Source organism: Salvelinus alpinus, chromosome 13 (assembly GCF_045679555.1).
Source record: "Salvelinus alpinus chromosome 13, SLU_Salpinus.1, whole genome shotgun sequence".
NCBI classification, from domain to species: Eukaryota; Metazoa; Chordata; class Actinopteri; order Salmoniformes; family Salmonidae; genus Salvelinus; species Salvelinus alpinus.
This window is the reverse complement of record NC_092098.1, coordinates 20876048-20899684: the sequence shown is the minus strand read 5'-3', so window position 1 is coordinate 20899684 and position 23637 is coordinate 20876048. Positions and strand designations below refer to the sequence as shown.

Genomic DNA, 23637 nt, shown 5'->3' with positions numbered 1-23637 from the left:
CACAATCCCTTCCACTGGAATTGGACACCTTATCCATCCTTTCTCATCTTAAATGCAAGGTGCTGCTCAATGCTAAAATCCAAATGATCGCCAATGAAATTAATCTTAATTTGATTCAAATTTGGGAATTGACACACAAATTCACATACTTAGAACTGATACAGTGTATCATTATTACATTAATTGTCACTGTAGATTATCTCACAGGGCTTGGTTGTAAACACCATCTAATTCTGCATACTAAAAGTTATACCACAACATGTTTCAGTTGAAACTATCATAATTTAACACTTTGAGGACAGTTACAGTATTGAGCCCTATTTAGTTTTTGTTGCATATTGATCAGTTGTGGTATACACTACTGCGCCACCTTTCAGTTGGTGCATACAGACACATTCATTCAATGTTTCTATTCCTTACAATTATATTATTACGTATGTGAAGTTGTAAGAAACGGGCCAGCAGTTTTAGAATCAACTGTTGAAGACCGAGTGCAGTTTGTCACCTACTTCCCCACCGCCCCCACCCTTCCGAGCTAACAGCGAGCTACGTGATTGGTCCAGGCCTGAAAAACAGCCTTCAGGATCTAGAATGTTGTACAGGCCTTGCATTCGCACCATGAGAAATATAACCAAATTTAATAATACGACTGCGGAAATACTGTTCAAACCGGAAAAGTGGAATTAAAACAAGACAGTAGTGACTTGATTTGGTAAGTATATATTACATTTAATGCGATATGACGATGGGGCCTTGTCACGAAGGCCTATGGGCCTCCACCCAAGCCGAAAAAACAACAACAATGACTGCTAGCTAGCCGTCGATAGCTATGCTAACTAACGACATAGCTAGCTCGCTCGGAAATATATTGTGACTTTTGTAAGACGATAGTCATTTGTGCCATCTTCCAGTGCACACGTTCGAAAGTATGGTAGGTTTACTGCGTTTATTTTACTAATGATATCGATTGCAATTGCTGGGAATGCTATTGCTAGCTAGTTAGCTCGCTAATTTAGCCCAACAATGGCCCAGACTGGGCAGAAAATATGCATTGCGGTCAGGATTTCGCAGAGCGTCAGTCTTGCACGCTTGTTGTTGGAGTCTTGAAACAAGCGCATAGCTTGGATTTCATTAAATATTTAGCATAGATTCGATTTATGCTTATCATTCATTCATAGCCATTAATTTTGCTAAATTCGCCGTGCGCACTCAAGCGCCTTTGTTGTCGGGGTTCTGTGTCCACAATGTAAACAGAAGCCGCCATATTTAATGCGTCTGCGCGCGCTCTCTACGGTCAGTCAACTACTGCATTGGGCGAAAACAGTGCGTGTGAATCACTTGCCAGCTACTTTCCCGTATCTGTCACTGTAACCACAGACACAGATAGAACTAGGAGCAATATCTATGCTAGCGTGGTTCGGGGATTCTAACCAGCGACCTTTCGGTTACTGGCCTAAACGTTAGGTTACCTTCCGCCCCCAAACCATAATGTCTCCTGATACTAGGACATTATAAAGGCACATTCTTATAAGTAATAAAGTGGTATTGATTCAGTAGGGAATCTGAATCAGAGGTGCGGGGTGCTGCCTTAATCGACATCCAGGTCTTCGACGCCCGGGGAACTCAGGGGTAGAACGACAGATCTTTACCTGGTCAGCTCGGGGATTCGATCTAGCAACCTTTCGGTTACTGGCCCAACGCCCCAACCACTAGGCAACCTGCCGCCCCATTACTGTCACCCACAGTGCAAATTATGTTACATTGACAAATTAGTCCTGGAGGCATGTATTTGTTGGTGCCAGAAGTGTCCCATTACTTGTAACACCAGTCTACTCAATGTATCCAAACCAAGGAGTATCACCTGTGAGTGTGTGAATATAAACACATTGTAGCTTTTTGCTTCCCATTAGATTTATCATTGCATCATCAACCACGTTACTTGTTTTTTTATTTAACCTTTATTTAACTAGGCAAGTCAGTTAAGAACAAATTCTTATTTACAATGATGGCCTACCAAAAGGCAAAAGGCCTCCTGCGGGGACGGGCTGGGATAAAAAAATAAAAAATGACAAAACACACATCATGACAAGAGAGAGAACACTACATAAAGAGAGACCTAAAACAACAACGTAATAACATAATATACTTCTGCATTTATCCAATAGTTTACCCTCTCTAATTTTTACATTTTTGTAATTTAGCAGACACTCTTATCCAGAGTGACTTACAGAAGCAATTAGGCTAAGGTGCCATGCTCAAGGGCATATTGACCGATTTTTCTCCTAGTTGGTTCGGGGATTCTAACCAGCGACCTTTCGGTTACTGGCCTAAACTCTAGGTTACCTTCCGCCCCCAAACCATAATGTCTCCTGATACTAAGACATTATAAAGGCACATTCTTATAAGTAATAAAGGATTATAGCAGTCTTCTTTATTTCCATTACCACAATTATATTTCAGGATAGATAACAGATATCAGCTTCAATGATTTTATGTGTTTTTCTTTTCTCTATTTCAGGTGTTTCTCCTCCCTAGCTGATTTAAAAAAAAAACATAACACTTCCCTGATGGTTTGAGAGCTCAGAATCAAATGTGAGTGGTGAAATACTGTCATTAGCAATGTGTTTTTAATCTTTCAGTGTTAACATTTTGTTAAAGTTTTAATGTCACATGAACGAGTACAGTGAAATGTCTTTCTTGCAAGCTCCAAACCCAACAATGCATTATTCAATGTTAATGTTTATTCAGCATTGAATCAGTATGTTGATACATTTGTAATGAGTTGTGTATTGACAGAGGTCCTAATTGATCTGATAAAATTAGATCAACTTAATCATTTACATTACATTTACGTCATTTAGCAGACGCTGTTATCCAGAGCGACTTACAGTTAGTGCATTCATAGCTAGGTTGGACAATCACATATCACAGTCATAGTAAGTACATTTTTCCTCAATAAAGTAGCAACCAGCAAAGTCAGAGCTAGTAAGAAAAATAAAAGAATCCTCCTCATTTGTGTTTGTAGCAGACAGGATAAAAAGAGAATGGACCACGGTGGAGGGGTCTTGAACTTTCAGATGCAAGACTCAAAGATGCCACACACAATGATAATGCAGGATTTTGGTAAGTCCACTCCATCAATGCAGAGAACTAATAGTACATGGCCTTTAGTTTATTTGATTGTATCTGTGTGTGCTCGAACTGATAAGAGTAACAGTTCCTCCTGACTTCCCCAGTGGCAGGAATGGCCCACATTGACGATGATCACATTGTGGTTTCTGTGCCAGAGGCGGTGCTGGTGTCAGACGTGGTGACTGACGAGGAGGGAATCATGTTTGAGCATGACCTGGGGTCAGAGGTTGTAGAGGGGCCAGACATCTGCTGCAGCGACGAGCCTGACGGCATAATCATGACTGAGTCGGTCCTGGGGGCCGAGGTGGCCATTGAGGACGTGCTGGATTCTGACCACCATCACCATGTGCTGACAACAGATCTCATAGAGGAATCTGATAGGGTTCCTGACCAGGTGTTTGAAATTGTCACTGAGGAGGTCATGGTCTCCAACTGCAACTCAGAGACGTATGTGGAGGAGCAGGAGGAGATTGAAGACTCTGCAGTCACCATCCAGGAGCCGGACAACGAGGCTGGAGAGAGCGTCTCCGAGGACTACCTGATGATCTCCTGTAAGACACGTCTTATTTTCTTGGTACTACTAGACTGCTCCAACACAAATTTTGACTCTAATAATAGGATGAATCTGATAGTGTATAATGATGAGTGTGCTATTGTTTGTGCAGTGGACGATGTTGGGGAGAAGTTGGACATGGAGGACACACCCCTGAAGATGGGTTCTGAGGTGATGGAGGATGGCTCCAAAGAGGGTGACTACGACTCTGAGTGCATCAAAGTCTACATCTTCAAGGCAGAGGCTGATGATGATGTTGACATAGGTAAGGACTCTTACAAGTTCCGATCAATTTGAAAGATACACCTCTGTTCAGTTTCCCTGAATTCAGACATTTACTGTGAGTGCAGGTGGCACAGAGATTGTAGCTGAGAGCGACTTCCACAACGGTCACGCAGTGCTGGAGACTGGGGGCATTGGCAAGCTGTCTCGAGAGAAGATGGTCTACATGGCAGTGAAAGACCCGTCCCAGGAGGATTCAGAGATCAGTGAGTCCCCTGAATTAGCAGCCTTTCCTCCAATCCCTTATACAGCACAACATATTAAACGATATGGCTGCCTTATTATTTTTGTCCCAATAGATGGTTGCAGTGTTAAATTAAGTGACTGAGTTTTCCTTCCTCCTTTTCTGTGAGCAGACTGCACTGAGATGGCGGATGAGGTGTACATGGAGGTGATAGTGGGAGAGGAGGATGCCCCTGCCATCCAGGACTCACTGGATGACTCCAGCCACAATAAGAACTTCGGCACTGTTGCCTGGGCTGCAGCTTATGGTAAAGCCTACTCCTTTTCTCCATAGACACAAGTTCCTCAGAGACATACATTCAGTATGGCGTAAGATAATTCTACATTTAGCCTAACATTTAGATTTGTTCATGTCACGATTTTTAGGTGTGTTGAATTGGTGTATAATTTTCCTTAGGTAACAGTCTGGACTCCAGGCTGGAGAACAAGAACAACACAGGGACACATTACCTGAAGATCAGCGACAGCCTGAGTACAAGTAGAGCTCTCAAACAGAAGATCAAGAAAAAGAAAAAGGGAGAGACACGTCAGTGTCAGACAGGTATGGGGTTCTATGTTCATTAAAACATTTTCAAAAAGCTTGCATCATTTTGTAAGATTATACTTTTCTTTTTTAGATGTAGGCCTAACAATTCCTGTTCTTTTTTGCCTCCACACTTTTCCTCAGCTGTGATCATTGGTCCAGATGGCCAGCCTCTGACTGTGTACCCCTGCAACATCTGCGGGAAGAAGTTCAGATCGCGAGGCTTCCTGAAGATCCACATGAAGAACCACCCCGACCACATCTTCAAGAAGAAGTACCAGTGCACAGACTGCGATTTCACCACCAACAAGAAGGTAAACTTCCACAACCACCTGGAGGGCCACAAGCTCATAGTGAAGAGTGACCGGGTCTCAGAATTCACTGAGGTCACAAGGCGTTACTGTGTGGAGAGCCCACTCAGCTCCAATAAGCTCATCCTACGTGACCAGGAGCCCAAGCTGCACCACTGTAAGTACTGTGACTATGAGACAGCCGAGCAGGGCCTTCTCAACCGCCACTTGCTGGCTGTCCACAGCAAGAGCTTTGCCCATGTGTGTGTGGAGTGTGCTAAAGGTTTCCGCCACCCCTCTGAGCTCAAAAAGCACATGAGGACCCACACGGGTGAGAAGCCCTACCACTGCCAGCACTGTGAGTTCTGCTGTGCCGACCAGTCTAACCTGAAGACCCACATAAAGAGCAAGCATGGAGCGGAGCTGCCGTTCAAGTGTGGCCACTGTCCCCAGGCCTTCTCTGACGAGCGGGAGCTGCAGAAGCACATGGAGATATTCCAGGGCCACAAGACGCACCAGTGTCCGCACTGCGAGCACAAGAGCACCAACTCCAGCGACCTGAAGCGCCACATCATCTCCGTGCACACCAAGGACTTCCCTCACAAGTGTGACGTGTGTGAAAAGGGCTTCCACCGGCCCTCGGAGCTGAAAAAACACACAGAGACTCACAAAGGTGCCAGGCTGCACCAATGCCGCCACTGTGACTTTAAGACCCCAGACCCCTTCATACTCAGTCGCCACATCCTGTCCGTCCACACCAAAGACTTACCCTTCAAGTGCAAGCGCTGCCGACGGGGCTTCAGGCATCAGCTGGAACTGAAGAAGCACATGAAGACCCACAGTGGGCGGAAAGTGTACCAGTGCCAGTACTGTGAGTACAGCTCCTCGGACGCTTCAGGTTTCAAACGGCACGTCATATCCATCCACACCAAGGACTATCCCCACCGCTGTGACTACTGCACTAAAGGCTTCCGTAGGCCCTCTGAAAAGAGCCAGCACATTGCACGGCATCACAAGGATGTTTTAATGTAAAGTGCTTCTTCACACACCCTTTCCCATATTCAGAACAATCTGATTCTCACTCACTATAGAGCAGGGAAATACAATTATTTCAATGTGATAAATAAAGGATGACAATTGTCACATTTTCTTCGAACTGCATTAGTAATTTATTAACTTGTCCTCACATCACCATTAGTACTCAAACCTGGGGTGCTATTCAAACAAACCTCAAGTCAGGTAAATCCTGAATCAGAACACTGCTTGAAAGCACACATTTTCTCAGTACCGTAGTATGCTTGTCTGGGTTGTTTGAATAGCACACCACTTGTCATATGCAGTATCAGTGGTAAGATAATGCTGTAATTTGATTTTAACTAATGGCGTGTTTATCTGTTGACTGTATTCTCACTGTTGAACTTGGGGTAACCATTATCTGACAAGTCATTGTATGATTTTTAGTAATGCTACTGCTAGCAAATTGTGAAAAACATGCATTTAAAGACCCAGTTCTAATTTCAAACATAAACAGTCATCTGTATCAGTTTTCTCTGTATTCAAAAGCATGAAAAGGGGATGTGGACAACCCAGCTTTTTACTTGTATTTGTCCTTTATGCTTTGAAATAATCGCTTGTCAAACAATCAGGGGTTTTAATTTTTCCCATGTGGTAAAATCTGGTAAAATCATGTTGCTCAAAGCCAATAAAATGTTTACTATCAGGAATGTCTCATGTATCAGATCCAAATCAGTGTTATCTATTCTCTGTCTGTCAACTGAAATATTAGGAGCTTCTTTAGTAAATAAAGACATCTCCTGATGAATTGTTCACCTCAACCTATTACTTTCATTCACTCTTTTTGCCATCATTCAGTAACAAAGAATGTACCAACAAGTGGATTTGTGTTAAGATGACAGTGTTTTGCATCTTACAATAAGGGCGACTGCTGACACCAAGTTATCCCATGATTGACCTAGAGGTGAAATTAAGATTGTATTTTGTTTATTGATTTAAAATTATTAACATCTGATTTGTAGAAAATAAATGTTCTTTTTGAAAGTATCTTTAATTGATGTTGCTTGACTTACCATTGTATACAACTTTTTTGCTTTGTGACCGACCAATTGAGGTGTCTTGAGTCGCGACCCACCATAAGGGTTGAGCGGTGAAAAAAACATACATAGAACATCATCTTGGCAGCAGAGAAGATTGTGCAGTTTTGAAGCTAATTTCCAGCAATTCTACACATTTTGCCATGGCGCTGAAATAATAGGTTGCAATTCTATACATTTTTCCAAGGAGCTGAGAATTTTCACTTAAGCTAATTTCCGTCAATTCTACACATTTTGACGTGTTCTTATCCTCAAATATAAAATCAATGGGTGCCTGATTATCTAGCGTTTATTTTGCTGATTGTAAATTCTCAGATTATAGGGTATTATATGTCCATTATCTTTTCTACATACTTTCGATTTGGTTTTAGTCGTTTAAGTTTACACAAAGTGTTTTTCCATATATATATTTTTGCAATGCACAAAAAACGTCACACCTGGACCCCTGCGACCGTCAAAGTCCTAGATCACGTGACACCATTCATTCCTTTGTAAGACAAATAGTAATGTTGTTTTCTTGTAGGCACCAACTCCACCATGGTTCGTTGGACAAAGCCTATGTGGAAATTGTGTTTTTGGATAAACAAAACGTATAAGATCTCCTAAGCTGTGTAAACCTCAGACCTTATTTTCTGCGTTTATAACAAAATCCTATTATTTCCCCATTAATTTTCCACATAGGAACGAACCAGAGGTAATTCATTTACAGGTTTTAGGTGCCTCATGGAGACCTATCATGCGCAGTGTGAGCTACTCCAGGAAGTGACGTTGCATGCGAGCTCAGTGCTGCACGCTCTCATTGAGTAACTCAAGTTGAAGGCCGACCGGGGTACAGCAGGCTGCCATTAGCAACTAAATTATCCTTATAACTTCTGTGTGCGATTTAAAAACAATCTGTTATAATTCACTATAATGGGGGGATCATGTTTTCTGCTAACAATGCCTGCAGTACTGCGGTTAGCCTTGAACTACCGTGGCTTCAATGAGAGGGGGCAGTCGTTCTCCCCTAGTACTGACCCACGGTTTGGGAACCACTGGCAGATAACCCTCATGACCAAAAAATTGTAACAAATCAGACTAGCCTATTACATAGCAGGGTTGGGGTCAATTCAACAAATTAAATTCTAATAAAATTCCCTCTCCCTGTAAATTCCATTTAATTCAATTCAAATTCCCGGTCAGTCTTTGAATTTAGAGATAATTAAATTCCAATGTTCGATACTGTATATTCCAATTCAAATTTAATTCCTTCAGGCTGATTATGTCACTATTCATACAGTGTAGCTATACTGTAAATATAAAAATATAAGTTGAAATGATTTAAAACAAATCCTGCAGTCCAATTTTGATACTAACTCGGAAATGTACAATATTGAATTCCAATTAAATGAAATTCCAAAGACTACATTTAATATTTTTTTTTTTTTAACAATTCAACACAGTCTAATTCCACTTGAAGATTGTTGAAATTTGAATTGAATTTAACTTAAATTCTCCACTTCATGAGGTATGTAGACAGCTACAAAAAATACAGATGAAAACTCTCTAGGTAGATAGTGTGGTCTACAGCTTATCATGAGATACTCTACCACAGGCGAGCAAAACCTCGAGACTTCCTTAGATATCGTGCACCAGCTGTTATTTACAAAAATACATAGTCCGCCGCCCCTTGTCTTACCTGATGCCGCTGTTCTATCCTGCCGATACAGCGTATATCCATATCCATCATGGTCATTTCTCTTTCGTCATTGAAGAAAGGGAAAAGTCCACGAGTATGCGACCCAATTTAGAAAAGTTGACTAGTTTTCTGGATTCAGCTATGCTACAGGTATGACGCAGCCCCTGGGTAACCCCTATCCCAAGTCTCCATCGCCAAGGAACCCGTATGAAGACAGAGCGCCACCTCCAGACTGTTATGACGACCAGCACATGAGACCAACACAGCCCCCACCAGGACACAACGGCATGATGGTGAGTCATTGATTCCCCCTACTGAACAGTAGGATGAATTCAACTGATCAACTGGACAAGTAAACTGCAGGGTGAAACTGTGGCTAAAACATTTGGTTTTGATCTTAGCCTAAAGGTCAAATATTAGTTAGACCCTAGGTGACCAGGCTGAAATAGAAAAGCAGAATTTTGCACTGTGTTTTGACATGAGATCTGTTTCTATCTTCCAGAGAGAAGGCATGTCTGGGTATCCTGCGCCCAGTTCACCTGCTCCCCTCTATTCAGCACCAGAGTACAACCTCAGTTCCCAGTTTCCCAGAGCCCAGATAGGGAGACACTACTGAGGACAAACAGGAGTGACCATGGCCTGAATTAGAACGCCACCAATTTCACTATCACAATTCAAAAAAGTTCAACTCGTATATAATTTAAAGTGAGTGGAAAATGTAAACATTCAAGGACTTTGTAAACTTTAATTTAACGTACTAAAAAATGTATTGTGGCTGGCTGCTAAGTTTTATGAGTAATCCCCATTGACTGATTATGAAATTCTTGAATTGAAGTTGAATTTCAAATGAAATTGGAATTGACTACTCAATCTGTAGTGTGGAGATCCGAGTTAAAGCGATCGGAAATTGAAACATCGGAACATTGCCTTTACATTTCAATCGCGCTTTAGTGTTGATCCACGCTACGGATTGAATCTAGGAATAATAGCCTTTATTAGTTACAAAATTGTCAAACAATAAATCTTAAAACTGCAAAAATATGAGCAAATTTCATAATCAGTCAATGGGGATTACTCATAAAACTTAGCAGCCAGCCACAATACATTTTTTAGTACGTTAAATTAAAGTTTACAAAGTCCTTGAATGTTTACATTTTCCACTCACTTTAAATTATATACGAGTTGAACTTTTTTGAATTGTGATAGTGAAATTGGTGGCGTTCTAATTCAGGCCATGGTCACTCCTGTTTGTCCTCAGTAGTGTCTCCCTATCTGGGCTCTGGGAAACTGGGAACTGAGGTTGTACTCTGGTGCTGAATAGAGGGGAGCAGGTGAACTGGGCGCAGGATACCCAGACATGCCTTCTCTCTGGAAGATAGAAACAGATCTCATGTCAAAACACAGTGCAAAATTCTGCTTTTCTATTTCAGCCTGGTCACCTAGGGTCTAACTAATATTTGACCTTTAGGCTAAGATCAAAACCAAATGTTTTAGCCACAGTTTCACCCTGCAGTTTACTTGTCCAGTTGATCAGTTGAATTCATCCTACTGTTCAGTAGGGGGAATCAATGACTCACCATCATGCCGTTGTGTCCTGGTGGGGGCTGTGTTGGTCTCATGTGCTGGTCGTCATAACAGTCTGGAGGTGGCGCTCTGTCTTCATACGGGTTCCTTGGCGATGGAGACTTGGGATAGGGGTTACCCAGGGGCTGCGTCATACCTGTAGCATAGCTGAATCCAGAAAACTAGTCAACTTTCCGAAGCAGACAAACCATATAAAAACAATCATAATAATGTAGTTCAAAGGGCACCCAATCGTAACTTGTCATGGAACAAAGAACTATATCAGATTGAAAACACACAAATCAAAGGACAGAGAGAGGCTTCCTTGTATGGCTGGCTTTCAGGGTTGGATAAAGATGATCTATCTAAATTGGGTCGCATACTCGTGGACTTTTCCCTTTCTTCAATGACGAAAGAGAAATGACCATGATGGATATGGATATACGCTGTATCGGCAGGATAGAACAGCGGCATCAGGTAAGACAAGGGGCGGCGGACTATGTATTTTTGTAAATAACAGCTGGTGCACGATATCTAAGGAAGTCTCGAGGTTTTGCTCGCCTGTGGTAGAGTATCTCATGATAAGCTGTAGACCACACTATCTACCTAGAGAGTTTTCATCTGTATTTTTTGTAGCTGTCTACATACCACCACAGACTGATGCTGGCACTAAGACCGCACTGGAATGAGCTGTATTCCGCCATAAGCAAACAGGAAAACGTTCACCCAGAGGCGGCACTCCTAGTAGCAGGGGACTTTAATGCAGGGAACCTCAAATCAGTCTTTACCAAATTTCTATCAGCATGTTAAATCTGCAACCAGAGGGAAAAAAACTCTGGAGCACCATTACTCCACACACATAGATGCATACAAAGCTCTCCCTCGCCCTCCATTTGGCAAATCTGACCATAATTCTATCCTCCTGATTTCTGCTTACAAGCAAAAATTAAAGCAGGAAGCACCAGTGACTCGATAAATTTAAAAAATGGTCAGATGAAGGAGATGCTAAGCTACATGCCTGTTTTGCTAGCACAGACTGGAATATGTTCCGGAATTCCTCCGATGGCATTGAAGAGTACACCACATCAGTCACTGGCTTCATCAATAAGTGCATCGATGACATCATCCCCACAGTGACCGTAAGTACATACCCCAACCAGAAGCCATGGATTACAGGCAACATCCACACTGCACTAAAGGCTAGAGCTGCCCCTTTCAAGGAGCGGGACTCTAACCCAGAAGCTTCTAAGAAATCCTGCTATGCCCTCCGATGAACCATCAAACAGGCAAAGCGTCAATACAAGACTAAGATCGAATCCTACTACACCGGCTGTGATGCTTGTCGGATGTGGCAAGGCTTGCAAACCATTACAGACTACAAAAGGAAGCACAGCCGAGAGCTGTCCAGTGACACGAGCCTACCAGACGAGCTAAACTACTTCTATGCTCGCTTCGAGGCTAATAACACTGTGGGGATGCATGAGAGCACCAGCTGTTCCAGAAGACTGTGATCACGCTCTCCGCAGCCGATGTAAGACCTTTCAACAGGGCAACATTCACAACGCCGCAGGGCCAGACGTATTACTAGGACGTGTACTGCGAGCATGCGCTGACCAACTGGCAAGTGTCTTCACCGACATTTTCAACCTCTCCCTGTCTGAGTCTGTAATACCAACATGTCTTAAGCAGACCACCATTGTCCCTGTGCCCAGGAACACTAAGGTAACCTGCCTAAACGACTACCGACCCGTAGCACTCACATCTGTAGCCATGAGGTGCTTTGAAAGGCTGATCATGGCTCACAACACCATTATCTCAGAAACTCTAGACCCACTCCAATTTGCATACCGCCATAACAGATCCACAGATTACGCAATCTCTATTGCACTCCACACTGCCCTTTCCCACCTGGACAAAAGGAACACCTATGTGAGAATGCTATTCATGGACTATAGCTCAGCGTTCAACACCATAGTGGCCTCAAAAGCGCATACATTTTTAAATTTTTTAATTTCACCTTTATTTAACCAGGTAGGCCAGTTGAGAACAAGTTCTCATTTACAACTGCGACCTGGTCAAAATAAAGCAAAGCAGTGCGACAAAAACAACACAGAGTTACACATGGGAAAAACAAACGTACAGTCAATAACACAATAGAAAAATCTGTATACAGTGTGTGCAAATTAAGTAAGGAGGTAAGGCAATAATTAGGCCAACAGAGGCGAAGTAATTACAATTTAGCAATTTACACTGCAGTGATATATGTGCAGATGTGCAAGTAGAAATACTGGTGTGCAAAAGAGCAGAAAAACTAAAACAAATATGGGGATGAGGTAGGTAGATTGTTGGATGGGCTATTTACAGATGGGCTGTGTACAGCTGCAGCAATCGGTAAGCTGCTCTGACAGCTGACGCTTAAAGTTAGTGAGGGAGATATAAGTCTTCAACTTCAGTGATTTTTGCAATTCGTTCCAGTCATTGGCAGCATAGAACTGGAAGGAAAGGCGGCCAAAGGAGGTGTTGGCTTTGGGGATGACCAGTGAAATATACCTGCTGGAGCTAGTGCTACGGGTGGGAGTTGCTATGGTGACCAGTGAGCTGAGATAAGGCGGAGCTTTACCTAGCAAAGACTTATAGATGACCTGGAGCCAGAGGGATTGGCGACGAATACGCAGTGAGAACCAGCCAATGAGAGCATACAGGTCGCAGTGGTGGGTAGTATATGGGGCTTTGGTGACAAAACAGATGGCACCGTGATAGACTGGATCCAATTTGCTGAATAGAGTGTTGGAGGCTATTTTGTAAATGACATCGCCGAAGTCAAGGATCGGTAGGATAGTCAGTTTTACGAGGGAATGTTTGGCAGCATGAGTGAAGGAGGCTTTGTTGCGAAATAGGAAGCCAATTCTAGATTTAACTTTGGATTGATGCTTATTAATGTGAGTCTGGAAGGAGAGTTTACAGTCTAGCCAGACACCTATGTATTTATAGTTATTCTAAGTCAGAACCGTCCAGAGTAGTGATGCTAATCGGATCAAAGAATCACCCGCAGCAAGAGCGACATCATTGATATAAATAGATAAAAGAGTCGGCCCGAGAATTGAACCCTGTGGCACCCCCATAGAGACTGGCAGAGGTCCGGACAACAGGCCCTCCGATTTGACACACTGAACTCTATCTGAGAAGTAGTTAGTGAACCAGGCGGGGCAGTCATTAGAGAAACCAAGGCTCCTGAGTCTGCCGATAAGAATACGATGATTGACAGAGTCGAAAGCCTTGGCCAGGTCGATGAAGACGGCTGCACAGTACTGTTTTTTATTGATGGCGGTTATGATATCGTTTAGGACTTTGAGCGTGGCTGAGGTGCACCCGTGACCAGCTCGAAAACCAGATTGCATAGCAGAGAAGGTACGGTGGGATTCGAAATGGTCGGTGATCTGTTTGTTCACTTGGCTTTCGAAGGCTTTAGAAAGGCAGGGCAGGATGGATATAGGTCTGTAACAGTTTGGGTCAAGAGTGTCTCCCCCTTTGAAGAGGGGGATGACCGCGGCCGCTTTCCAATCTTTAGGAATCTCAGACGATACGAAAGAGAGGTTGAACAGACTAGTAATAGGGGTTGCAACAATGGTGGCGGATAATTTTAGGAAGAGAGGGTCCAGATTGTCTAGCCCAGCTGATTTGTAGGGATCCAGATTTTGCAGCTATTTCAGAACATCAGCTGTCTGGATTTGGGTGAAGGAGAAGCAGGGCGGGGGCCTTGGGCCAGTTGCTGCGGGGGGTGCAGAGCTGTTGGCCGAGGGTTGGGGTAGCCAGGTGGAAAGCATGGCCAACTTATTGAAATTCTCGATTATCATGGATTAATCAGTAGTGACAGTGTTTCCTAGTCTCAATGCAGTGGGCAGCTGGGAGGAGGTACTCTTATTCTCCATGGACTTTACAGTATTCCAAAACTTTTTGAAATTAGTGCTGCAGGATGCAAATATCTGTTTGAAAATGCTAGCCTTTGCTTTCCTAACTGACTGTATGTATTGATTCCTGACTTCCCTGAAAAGTTGCATATCGCAGGGACTATTCGAAGCTACTGCGGTACGCCACAAGGTGTTTTTGTGCTGGTCAAGGGCAGTCAAGTCTGGAGTGAACCAAGGGCTATATCTGTTCTTAGTTCTACATTTTTTGAAAGGGGCATTCTTATTTAAGATGGTGAGGAAAGCACTTTTAAAGTACAACCAGGCATCCTCTACGGACGGGATGAGGTCAATATCCTTCCAGGATACCTGGGCCAGGTCGATTAGAAAGTGCTGCTCGCAGAAGTGTTTTAGGGAGCGCTTGACAGTGATGAGGGCTGGTCGTTTGACCGCGAACCCATAACAGACGCAGGCAATGAGGCAGTGATCGCTGAGATCCTGGTTGAAAACAGCAGAGGTGTATTTAGAGGGCAGGTTGGTCAGGATGATATCTATGAGGGTGCCCATGTTTACGGATTTGGGGTTGTACCTGGTAGGTTCCTTGATAATTTGTGGGAGATTGAGGGCATCTAGCTTAGATTGTAGGACGGCCGGGGTGTTAAGCATATCCCAATTTAGGTCACCTAGCAGTGTGGCGGATTAATCAGAATTAGTTGGGTAACATAGATAAATAAGATGTTTTATTTACATAATATGCTTATGTGAGATACTTGTCATTGGAATGTATCCCATTGGACTATACTATTGGCAGTTGCACTTTACCCTTCTCAGCTAGTGCTCAGTCACTTGGGGCCCAGAGAGGGGAGAGGTCAGGCTTGTCTTTTACATGTCTCTGGTAATATGCAGAATATCAGAAAGGGAGGAGTACAGAATGGAACATTGTCTTCATATGTGAATGTATCTGTTAAACCATGTGAAGGGATGGCGTGATTAAGGGGGAACCAATTATCTCTTGGCTCCACAATGTCTGTGCGCAAGTCACTCCCCTCAGTGAGCTTGTCCAGGAGTGGGGAGAAGAGGGGGTTTACTTGAGATGGGAGTATATAGAGTTGACAATTGAGTTATGCCTTGGATGAGGTAATGTTTTGGTACTATGAAGTACCAGGAACGAGATTAGAACCTCGTTTTAGAGACCAAACTGAGCGATAATTTATAGCGAATGCAATCTGGCTAAGGGATACTCCTTTCTCAAGTAAAAGGCCCTTTGTGAAGAGTTCCTAAGATCTGTGGTTCGGCATGTAAGTTGAGAGGGGTGTATCTTTGCTATAAAAGATCTCAGTTGCCATTATGTTGGGACTCTCAACAATTCATTATAGATAGTGAATTGTTGAAAGTCACAGGGCTATGGTAAAACTCATATTATTAAAGATGAAGTTTAAGTATAACTCTGACTGGTGTGTGGTATGTAACTCTCCTCATTTGGTAATACAGGAAATTGCCACGACACAGTACGAACTCTGACAATAGATGGGGGGCAATCAATTTGCATATGGTGTCCAGGGCACAGCTGGGAGCTGAGGGGGGTCTATAACAAGCGGCAACAGTGAGGGACTTATTTCTGGAGAGATGGATCTTTAAAAGTAGAAGCTCGAACTGTTTGGGCATAGACCTGGATAGTATGACAGAACCCTACAGGCTACCTCTACAGTAGATTGCAATTTCGCCCCATTTAGCAGTTCTGTCTTGACGGAAATTGTTGTAATTGGGGATGGAAATGTCAGAATGTTTGGTGGCCTTCCTAAGCCAAGATTCAGACTCGGCTAGGACATCAGGGTTGGCTAAAGTGTGCTAAAGCAGTGAATAAAGCAAACTTAGGGAGGAGGCTTCTGATGTAAACATGCATGAACCCAAGGCTTTTACGGTTGCAGAAGTCAACAAATGAGAGCGCCTGGGTTAACCTCTACATTACCAGAGGAACAGAGAAGGAGTAGGATGAGGGTACGGCTAAAGGCTATAAGTACTGGCCGTCTAGTGCTTTGGGAACAGAGAATAAAAGGAGCAGATTTCAGGGCGTGGTAGAATAGATTCAGGGCATAGTGCACAGACAAGGGTGTGGTAGGGTGCGAGTACAGTGGGGGTAAACCTAGGCATTGAGTGACGATGAGAGAGGTTTCATCTCTGGAGGCGCCAGTTAAGCTAGGTGCGGTCTCTGCATGTGTGGGGGTTCGGACAAGGGGGCTATCTGAGGCATGTTGAGCAGGACTAGGGGCTCCGCAGTAAAATAAAACAATAAGAGCTGCCCTAAACAACAGTATACAAGGCATATTGACATTAGAGAAAGGCAGGTGTTGATTGGGAGAGCTAAGACAACAACGGGTAAACAGCTAGGACAACAACAATGGGTAAATGGCGATGAACGGGCAGAGAGGGTCAGTTAGCTACACACAGGCCCTGAGTTCAAGGCTGGTAAACAAATACCAGATAAACAAAATGAAGTACCGTGTTAATGAACAGTCCAGCAGGCATCAGCTGTGTAGCTGAGTGATCATAGGGTCCAATGAGCAGCAAAGATGAAACAGGGAGCAGTTCAGGTAGTCGATTACTACGTAAGGCGAGCGGGAGACACAGCGTTCAGGAAGCTAGCAGGCCTGGGCTAGCAGATGGATCAACACCAACATCCACGACGCGGAGGCCGGTTGAGCGCACATCGGCCGAATTACGTCAGCAGACCAGTCGTGATGGATCGGCGGGGCTCCGTGACGACAAAGGTTCCAGGCCAATTGGCAAGAGAGGTATTGTAGTTGGTGTACTTCGTTTGCTAGCCGGGAAATGGTCCTAGCTCGAGGCTAGCTGGTGCATGCTTCTGGACAAGGGCGTCAGCCACTCGGTAGTAACTAGCTAGCAGCGAAGATCCAGTGTGATCGTCCAGAGCTTGCGGCAGGAACCTGGTGATGTAGTGGGGGGGGGGGGGAATCAGTCCGATATGCTCAGGGCTGATATCGTGCTGTGCAGCCCGGCAGGTATTATCCGGGCTATCCGGGCTAAAGCGGCTGGAGTCTGAGCAAAAGGTAAAGACCACTAGCAGTGGCTAACAATGACTAAAAGGCTAGTAGCTAATTACCTGGCTAGCTGCTGATGGAGGTTCCAGTTATAAGGTCTTAATTTTTTTTATTTTTATAGCAGATCCGTACCACATTGGGTGAGGTGGGTTGCAGGAAGGTATATTTAATTCGAAAAAGGAAAAAAGAGATTGAGATAATGAAATGTATACAAAACCCCCCGAAAAATACAAGATTTACATGGGATGAAAACAAGCACGTCTTACTGCTCCACCATCAATAAGCTAAGGACCCTGGGACTAAACACCTCTCTATGCAACAGGATCCTGGACTTCCTGACGGGCCAACCCAGGTGGTAAGGGTAGGTAACAACACATCCGCCACGCTGATCCTCAACACGGGGGCCCCTCTGGGGTGCGTGCTCAGTCCCCTCCTGTACTCCCTGTTCACTCATGACTGCACGGCCAGGCACGACTCCAACACCATCATTAAGTTTGCCGATGACACAACAGTGGTAGGCCTGATCACCGACAACGACAAGACATCCTATAGGGAGGAGGTCAGAGACCTGGTCGTGTGGTGACAGGACAACAACCTCTCCCTCAACGTGATCAAGACAAAGGAGATGATTGTGGACTACAGGAAAAAGAGGACCGAGCACGCCCCCATTCTCATCGACGGGGCTATACTGGAACAGGTTGAGAGTTTCAAGTTCTTTGGTGTCCACATCACCAACAAACTAACATGGTCCAAGCACACCAAGACAGTCGTGAAGAGGGGACGACAAAACCTATTCCCCTCAGGAGACTGAAAAGATTTGGCATGGGTCCTCAGATCCTCAAAAGGTTCTACAGCTGCACCATCCAGAGCATCCTGACTGGTTACATCACTGCCTGGTATGGCAACTGCTCGGCCTCCGACCGCAAGGCACTACAGAGGGTAGTGTGAACGGCCCAGTAAATCACTGGGACCAAGCTTCCTGCCATCCAGGACCTCTATACCAGGCGGTGTCAGAGGAAGGCCCTAAAAATTGTCAAAGACTCCAGCCACCCTAGTCATAGACTGTTCTCTCTGCTACCGCACGGCAAGCGGTACCGGAGCGCCAAGTCTAGGTCCAAGAGGCTTCTAAACAGCTTCTATCCCCAAGCCATAAGAATCCTGAACATCTAATCAAATGGCCACCCAGACTATTTGCATTGCCCCCCCCCCCTACTCTCTGTTGTTATCATCTATGCATAGTCACGTTAATAACTCTACCTACATGTACATATTACCTCAACTAACCGGTGCCCCCGCCCATTGACTCTGTACTGGTACCCCCCTGTATATAGTCTCGCTATTGTTATTTTACTGCTGCTCTTTAATTACTTGTTACTTTCAATTCTTATTCATACTTTTTTTTAACTGCATTGTTGGTTAGGGGCTTGTAAGTAAGCATTTCACTAAGGTCTACACCTGTTGTATTCGGCGCATGTGACTAATAAGATTTGATAAGGATAATGTCCGTGTCATCATGACTCATGCTGCTCAAATCACTGGGTGACTACTCATTCACTGTCGAGGGGGCGTTGTCCTGTTGTCGTCTCTAATTTTGTTTCCATTTTTAGTCCACCACCCAGAACATGGTTATACGCACAGAATGGGTATGACATCACTGCCATTGAACAAAGTATCAGACCAAAAACAAACAACACCAAGGTTCTTACTTGTATGGCTGGCTTGTAGGGTTGGTCAAAGACAATCTATCTAAAGTGGGCCGCATGCCGTTTGGTTGAAGGCTAAGAGAGTAGAGAGATCAACATTTCAATGAAAGCACATTATAACATTGCAGACACTATAATAAGGGCCCCTATAATGAAGGTGAAAACCAATGGCATGTTGAATTGTGTTCAGACAGCTAACCTGTAAGGGCGGTTGGGTAAGTTGGATATGGGAAACCTCTCCTGGGTGGGCTGGACACTGGGGGGCTTTGGCCGATTCTGAAGAAATAAGAAAAATAGAGACTGTTGCTCAGGGCCATGTTTACTATGCAACATTGACAGCCATGTCTATTACTGAATGTATCTGCTCTGCATCTGCACTTATGGCATCTTTACACTACACTACTTGGACGACACAAACCACGTCCAGGAGAGACAGTAGATTCAAATGGCTCTTAAAGAGATGGTGTGGAAGACATCTTGAAAAATAAAGGAGAGCCGCACACCCTAGGAGTCAGATGCAAAAATGATAATGTCCAACGTTTCGCCAGACAAGCTGTCTTCATCAGGGTATAATGACAAACATTGTGGGGTGACTCGTTTATATAGTGTCAAAAGACACACACAGGTGTCTGTAATCATGGCCGGTTATTGGCCTGATATCATTGGTTAATTCTCATATATTAAAATAGCATACAAAAAAACAAATGGATAGGCTACGATCATAGATACAATTTGGCTACATAAGCCTACAAACATTTACAACAGCAAAATCACAAGAATGGCTTCAGATCAAAGTCTACGTTGAGACCGAAGGGAGCAAGGGTCTTTAAATTAAAGATCCAGGCAGCCTCTCGTTTTAACAATAAGTTATTGAGGTCACCCCTATCCTAGGGAGGATGACATGTATATAACATAGAGACGAAATCGAGTGGTTTGCTTCCAAAAAGTGGTCAGCAACTGGATAAGACGAGTTTTTGCACCTAATGGTGCTACGACGCTCCGAAATTCGTTTTGTTTTACCCACATAATTTTTACCACAAGGAAAAGTTAAAAGATAAATAACTGCCTTAGTGGAGCACGTTATAACACCTTTGATTGGGATCTGTTTCCCTGTTTGGGGGTGTTTGAAGGATCTACATTTATAAGTGCCATTGCATTGAGCACAGCCATTACATTTGTAGTTTCCATCCAATAGGGGCGCAAATACACGTTGTGCAGGGATATCTTGGGGTGGTAAATCAGAGTTTACCAACTGATCTCTGAGATTTCTGCCCCGCGAGAATACGACCAAGGGAAGGTCTGAAGACACATTACCGATACTATCATCGGATCTTAGAATGTGGCAATGTTTGTGAACAATTCCCTTAATTTGTTCAGAGCATTTTGAATAGCGGGTAGTTAGAATGATTATTTTTGCGAGACTGTCCTTGAAAAAAGGTAATGTCTTGTTTCGAATTTTCTCAATGGCAGTATTAATTTGACAATTTTTGTACCCCCCCCCCCCCCCCCCTTTAATTTTCTTTGCGTCTCAACCATATTTCTGTCGAAATCTGATTGTTTTTAGCAAATTCTTTTGATTCGACAGAATTGGCTGTAGGGAAAACTGTTTTTCAAGGGAAGCGGGTGACAACTATCAGCCCTCAACAAACTGTTACGGCCAGTAGGTTTCCTGTAAAGATCAGTGTATAGAACATTATCTTTACACAAAATCAGAAGATCAAAGAAACTGATTTGACGTGTGTCAGATTGCATAGTAAATCTCAAATGCTCAGAACAAGAGTTAAGAAAAGCATGGAATGCCTGGAGCTGTTTTGCATCACCCCTCCATAGAACAAAAATATCATCAATATACCGTTTCCAAATAATGATGCTAGGCAAGAAAACATTTTTGAGAGGCTTGAAAACAAAACATTTCAATGCATCTATCCGGTGTGACAAAAAAAAAGATGGTGGGTGAATGATGGTGAGGTGAATGATTCACAAACGGTATCACTACTGGGAGATAAGGAAACCCTAACTTAGCAGGATCTCTGGATGTGACATCACCATTGGAAATACCAATGATCTAATACCTTGGAGAGTAAAGGAACTCAAGCTACTCACCGGCATGTCTGAGGCAAACACTGTGTTGGAGAACATGTCATCTTGATTATTTTCATAATATGTTGTCGGTGACATTGCATAGTTTGTGTAACTGAAACAAGTGAAAATGACATTATAAAGACATGAGTAGTCATTTAAAACCTGAAACAAGACTGTGGACAAATATGAATCTATTTAGTTAATGCCCAACATCTTATTTTCTTTTTCTTATTATTTTTTAACAAGCCAACTTCTTGATACTAGGTGCCATACACTGTGCAAAACACATGGAAATATTGAGCCTCTGAATTCTATCTTGTCCAAACCCTCTCCCCCTCTCACCTCATTGTCCGATCCTTTTGTTTCTTTGCTGGTTTCCTTAAGTAATGAACACACTGGACCATCACACCAACAATAACAGCCAGGGCCAGTCCTGGTAGAGATGATACCAGGGCAAAGTTCAATATGGTCCACTCAAAGTCACACTTCTCCCCTATGTACCACTTGTCTATGTAGTTGTTACACCTGAAAAGAACAGCATAACAGAGGTAACTGACATATTTATGTAACAATTTAAAATGTCTGAATTCAAAAAATAAACAAATATTGAGGATAAAGCTGTAGAGCCAAGTGTGGGAAGCGCTGAAACGTACCTACAGAAAGGTTTCTTGTCCTTACAGTAGCATTTGCTTTTCTCAGCATTGCATGTATATGCAGTTCCTGTGCACACTTCAAAGTCATCTACTGTTACACAACTTGCTGGATGTAAAAAGAAAAGATGTAACTGAAACGTGATAGTGATTTGGCCCAGCAACATCATGAGAAAATGAAGACACAATTTGATAAAAAGCACTACCTTCAAACAGAGGGCCTAACCTACTCCTCCCCCAAAACCTCAAAAAGCAGCAGGACAACCTACAGTATATTTACATGTTCATTTTAGAGATGTCATCTGATTCAATGCTACAGTAATACATATCCTACTCATACTAAAAGACAGGCTTTCTTTACAGATTTCAACAGAAAATAATTGCTACTCACGATCTGGTGTCGTTTGTCCAATAACTGTGACAGGGAGTAGAAATATTAAACACAGCAAACTATAGGCCTTCATCTTCACACACGTACTGTACTATTTTATACTCAACACACACTATCTACGTGACTCCTTACAATAATAATGAGTTTACGGTGGAGCAGAGTTCATGTTCAGCTTGTATGACCACTGTTCTAAGATATGAACGAGGGCAAGCCTGTAAGGTATGGCAGGATAGGGAAAAGCAGTGAAACAGGAAGCACCTTGGTCATATAACACACAACAGACTTTCTGTAATAACATTTAATATTATTGTTAATGCGTTAGTGCAGATTGGTATTCAACAGTGCCTCTTACTTTCGATAAGCAACACAGCATAACACGAAAGGACAACTTCAACGTGGTTACATCAGATACAGCTAACATTTATCCCCAAAAACAAACAATGAAAAGATGATGGTCTTATCTCTGGTTTTTATTTAGGATCTCCTTGGAAGTTTGAGTTTCCTAGTAACAGTGCTGGAAACATCTCAAATGCCTGACAATCCAGGCTGCAATCATAATAGTTAATGGGGAATAACAGTATTTTTCCATCACTCAACCCAGTGTCTCAAGACAAAAGGTTGAGATGAGACCTGGCACTGAAAACAAACAATTGTCAAAGCTGACTATTGAAATATCTTCATTTTGGCCAAAGTTCTGCACAACCATAAAATAAAATGTTATTCAATTGTAAAAAAATATATACATGTGTCGGTACACTGAAAAGAGCATAACCAGTAGAAAACATTGACTTAAAGCATCAACTCCAATTTAATCCTGCCACAATATTGATCTCACAGGAGTTTATCATAGAGACTTCATAGGTGTGGTAATGACTGGACAGCAAACAGTCTTAACTATCATTGGGGGATTGACTGACATGAGATAAAGTTATGATGACAGTACGTGCATGTAATTCAGCCTGCAAGTTTAAGGTGTATTCATTTAGTGAGCCTGAACTCACGTGTATGGATGTGGATCTGTCTGTTATAATGATTGTAGAGCACAATTGCGTCTTTAAGTGTGTGTGTGTGTGTGTGTGTGTGTGTGTGTGTGTGTGTGTGTGTGGTGGAACACTTCTCTAGTTGTCTGAGTCCATGTCACTGTCACCCCCGATGGACCTGAACTCTTCACTGTCCTCCTCATCCTCACTCAGCTGCACCTGGGAAAGCACACTGGGACCTCTCCTCCGAGCTGCCTCCTCATCTTCCTCCTCTTCCTCACTCATGCCGTAGCCCTCTCCATTGCCCATGCTGGAGGTCTGGGTCTGGGTCTGACCCTCCGGCTCCTCATAGCTCCCATAACTATGGGGAAGGGGGAGAGAAAGAGAGGGATGGGTATAAAGTATGGGTTAATAGGGCCCAAGAGCCAAACAACGATGCAAATCCACCATGTACATAATGTCGGCCATGGTGGTTGACGGCTCCATGTTGTA

At 43.3% G+C, this 23637-nt stretch overlaps 3 protein-coding genes across 15 annotated transcripts in view; 1 reads left to right on the top strand and 2 right to left on the bottom strand.

Annotated features, from left to right (window-relative positions):
• The first annotated feature begins 474 nt into the window (after window positions 1-474).
• Window positions 475-7084, top strand: LOC139537324 (zinc finger protein 711-like). 6 transcript variants are annotated; one of them, XM_071338510.1, is made up of 10 exons: window positions 519-712; window positions 2519-2592; window positions 2862-2936; window positions 3026-3123; window positions 3288-3683; window positions 3798-3950; window positions 4036-4173; window positions 4324-4458; window positions 4608-4751; window positions 4878-7084. In XM_071338510.1, exons 4-10 carry the CDS (start codon window positions 3045-3047, stop codon window positions 6053-6055), a joined length of 2223 nt encoding a protein of 740 aa, XP_071194611.1. In that variant the 5' UTR covers window positions 519-712; window positions 2519-2592; window positions 2862-2936; window positions 3026-3044; the 3' UTR covers window positions 6056-7084. The 6 variants fall into 6 exon arrangements, with proteins under 6 accessions (XP_071194609.1, XP_071194611.1, XP_071194608.1 ...); XM_071338507.1 differs by having other exon boundaries at window positions 3237-3683; XM_071338508.1 differs by lacking the exon at window positions 2862-2936 and having other exon boundaries at window positions 475-712; window positions 3029-3123; window positions 3237-3683.
• Window positions 7085-9787: 2703 nt separating this feature from the next.
• Window positions 9788-22327, bottom strand: LOC139537371 (uncharacterized). 2 transcript variants are annotated; one of them, XM_071338601.1, is made up of 7 exons: window positions 21778-22327; window positions 21467-21649; window positions 21146-21236; window positions 19242-19318; window positions 19046-19117; window positions 10390-10543; window positions 9788-10180 (listed from the first exon to the last, which is right to left on the bottom strand). In XM_071338601.1, the coding sequence occupies exons 1-7, from the start codon at window positions 21942-21944 to the stop codon at window positions 10067-10069; spliced, it is 858 nt and encodes a 285-aa protein (XP_071194702.1). In that variant the 5' UTR covers window positions 21945-22327; the 3' UTR covers window positions 9788-10066. The 2 variants fall into 2 exon arrangements, with proteins under 2 accessions (XP_071194702.1, XP_071194703.1); XM_071338602.1 differs by having other exon boundaries at window positions 21467-21557; window positions 21778-21911.
• A 121-nt stretch (window positions 22328-22448) lies between these two features.
• The window catches only part of LOC139537369 (transcription initiation factor TFIID subunit 1-like), a 55192-nt gene continuing 54003 nt past the window's right edge, over window positions 22449-23637 (bottom strand). For all 7 annotated transcript variants that reach the window (XM_071338594.1, XM_071338597.1, XM_071338595.1 and 4 more), the window contains one exon: window positions 22449-23506. In XM_071338594.1, the coding sequence (XP_071194695.1) occupies window positions 23284-23506 (223 nt within the window). In that variant the 3' untranslated portion in view covers window positions 22449-23283. The remainder of the gene's footprint in view (window positions 23507-23637) is intronic.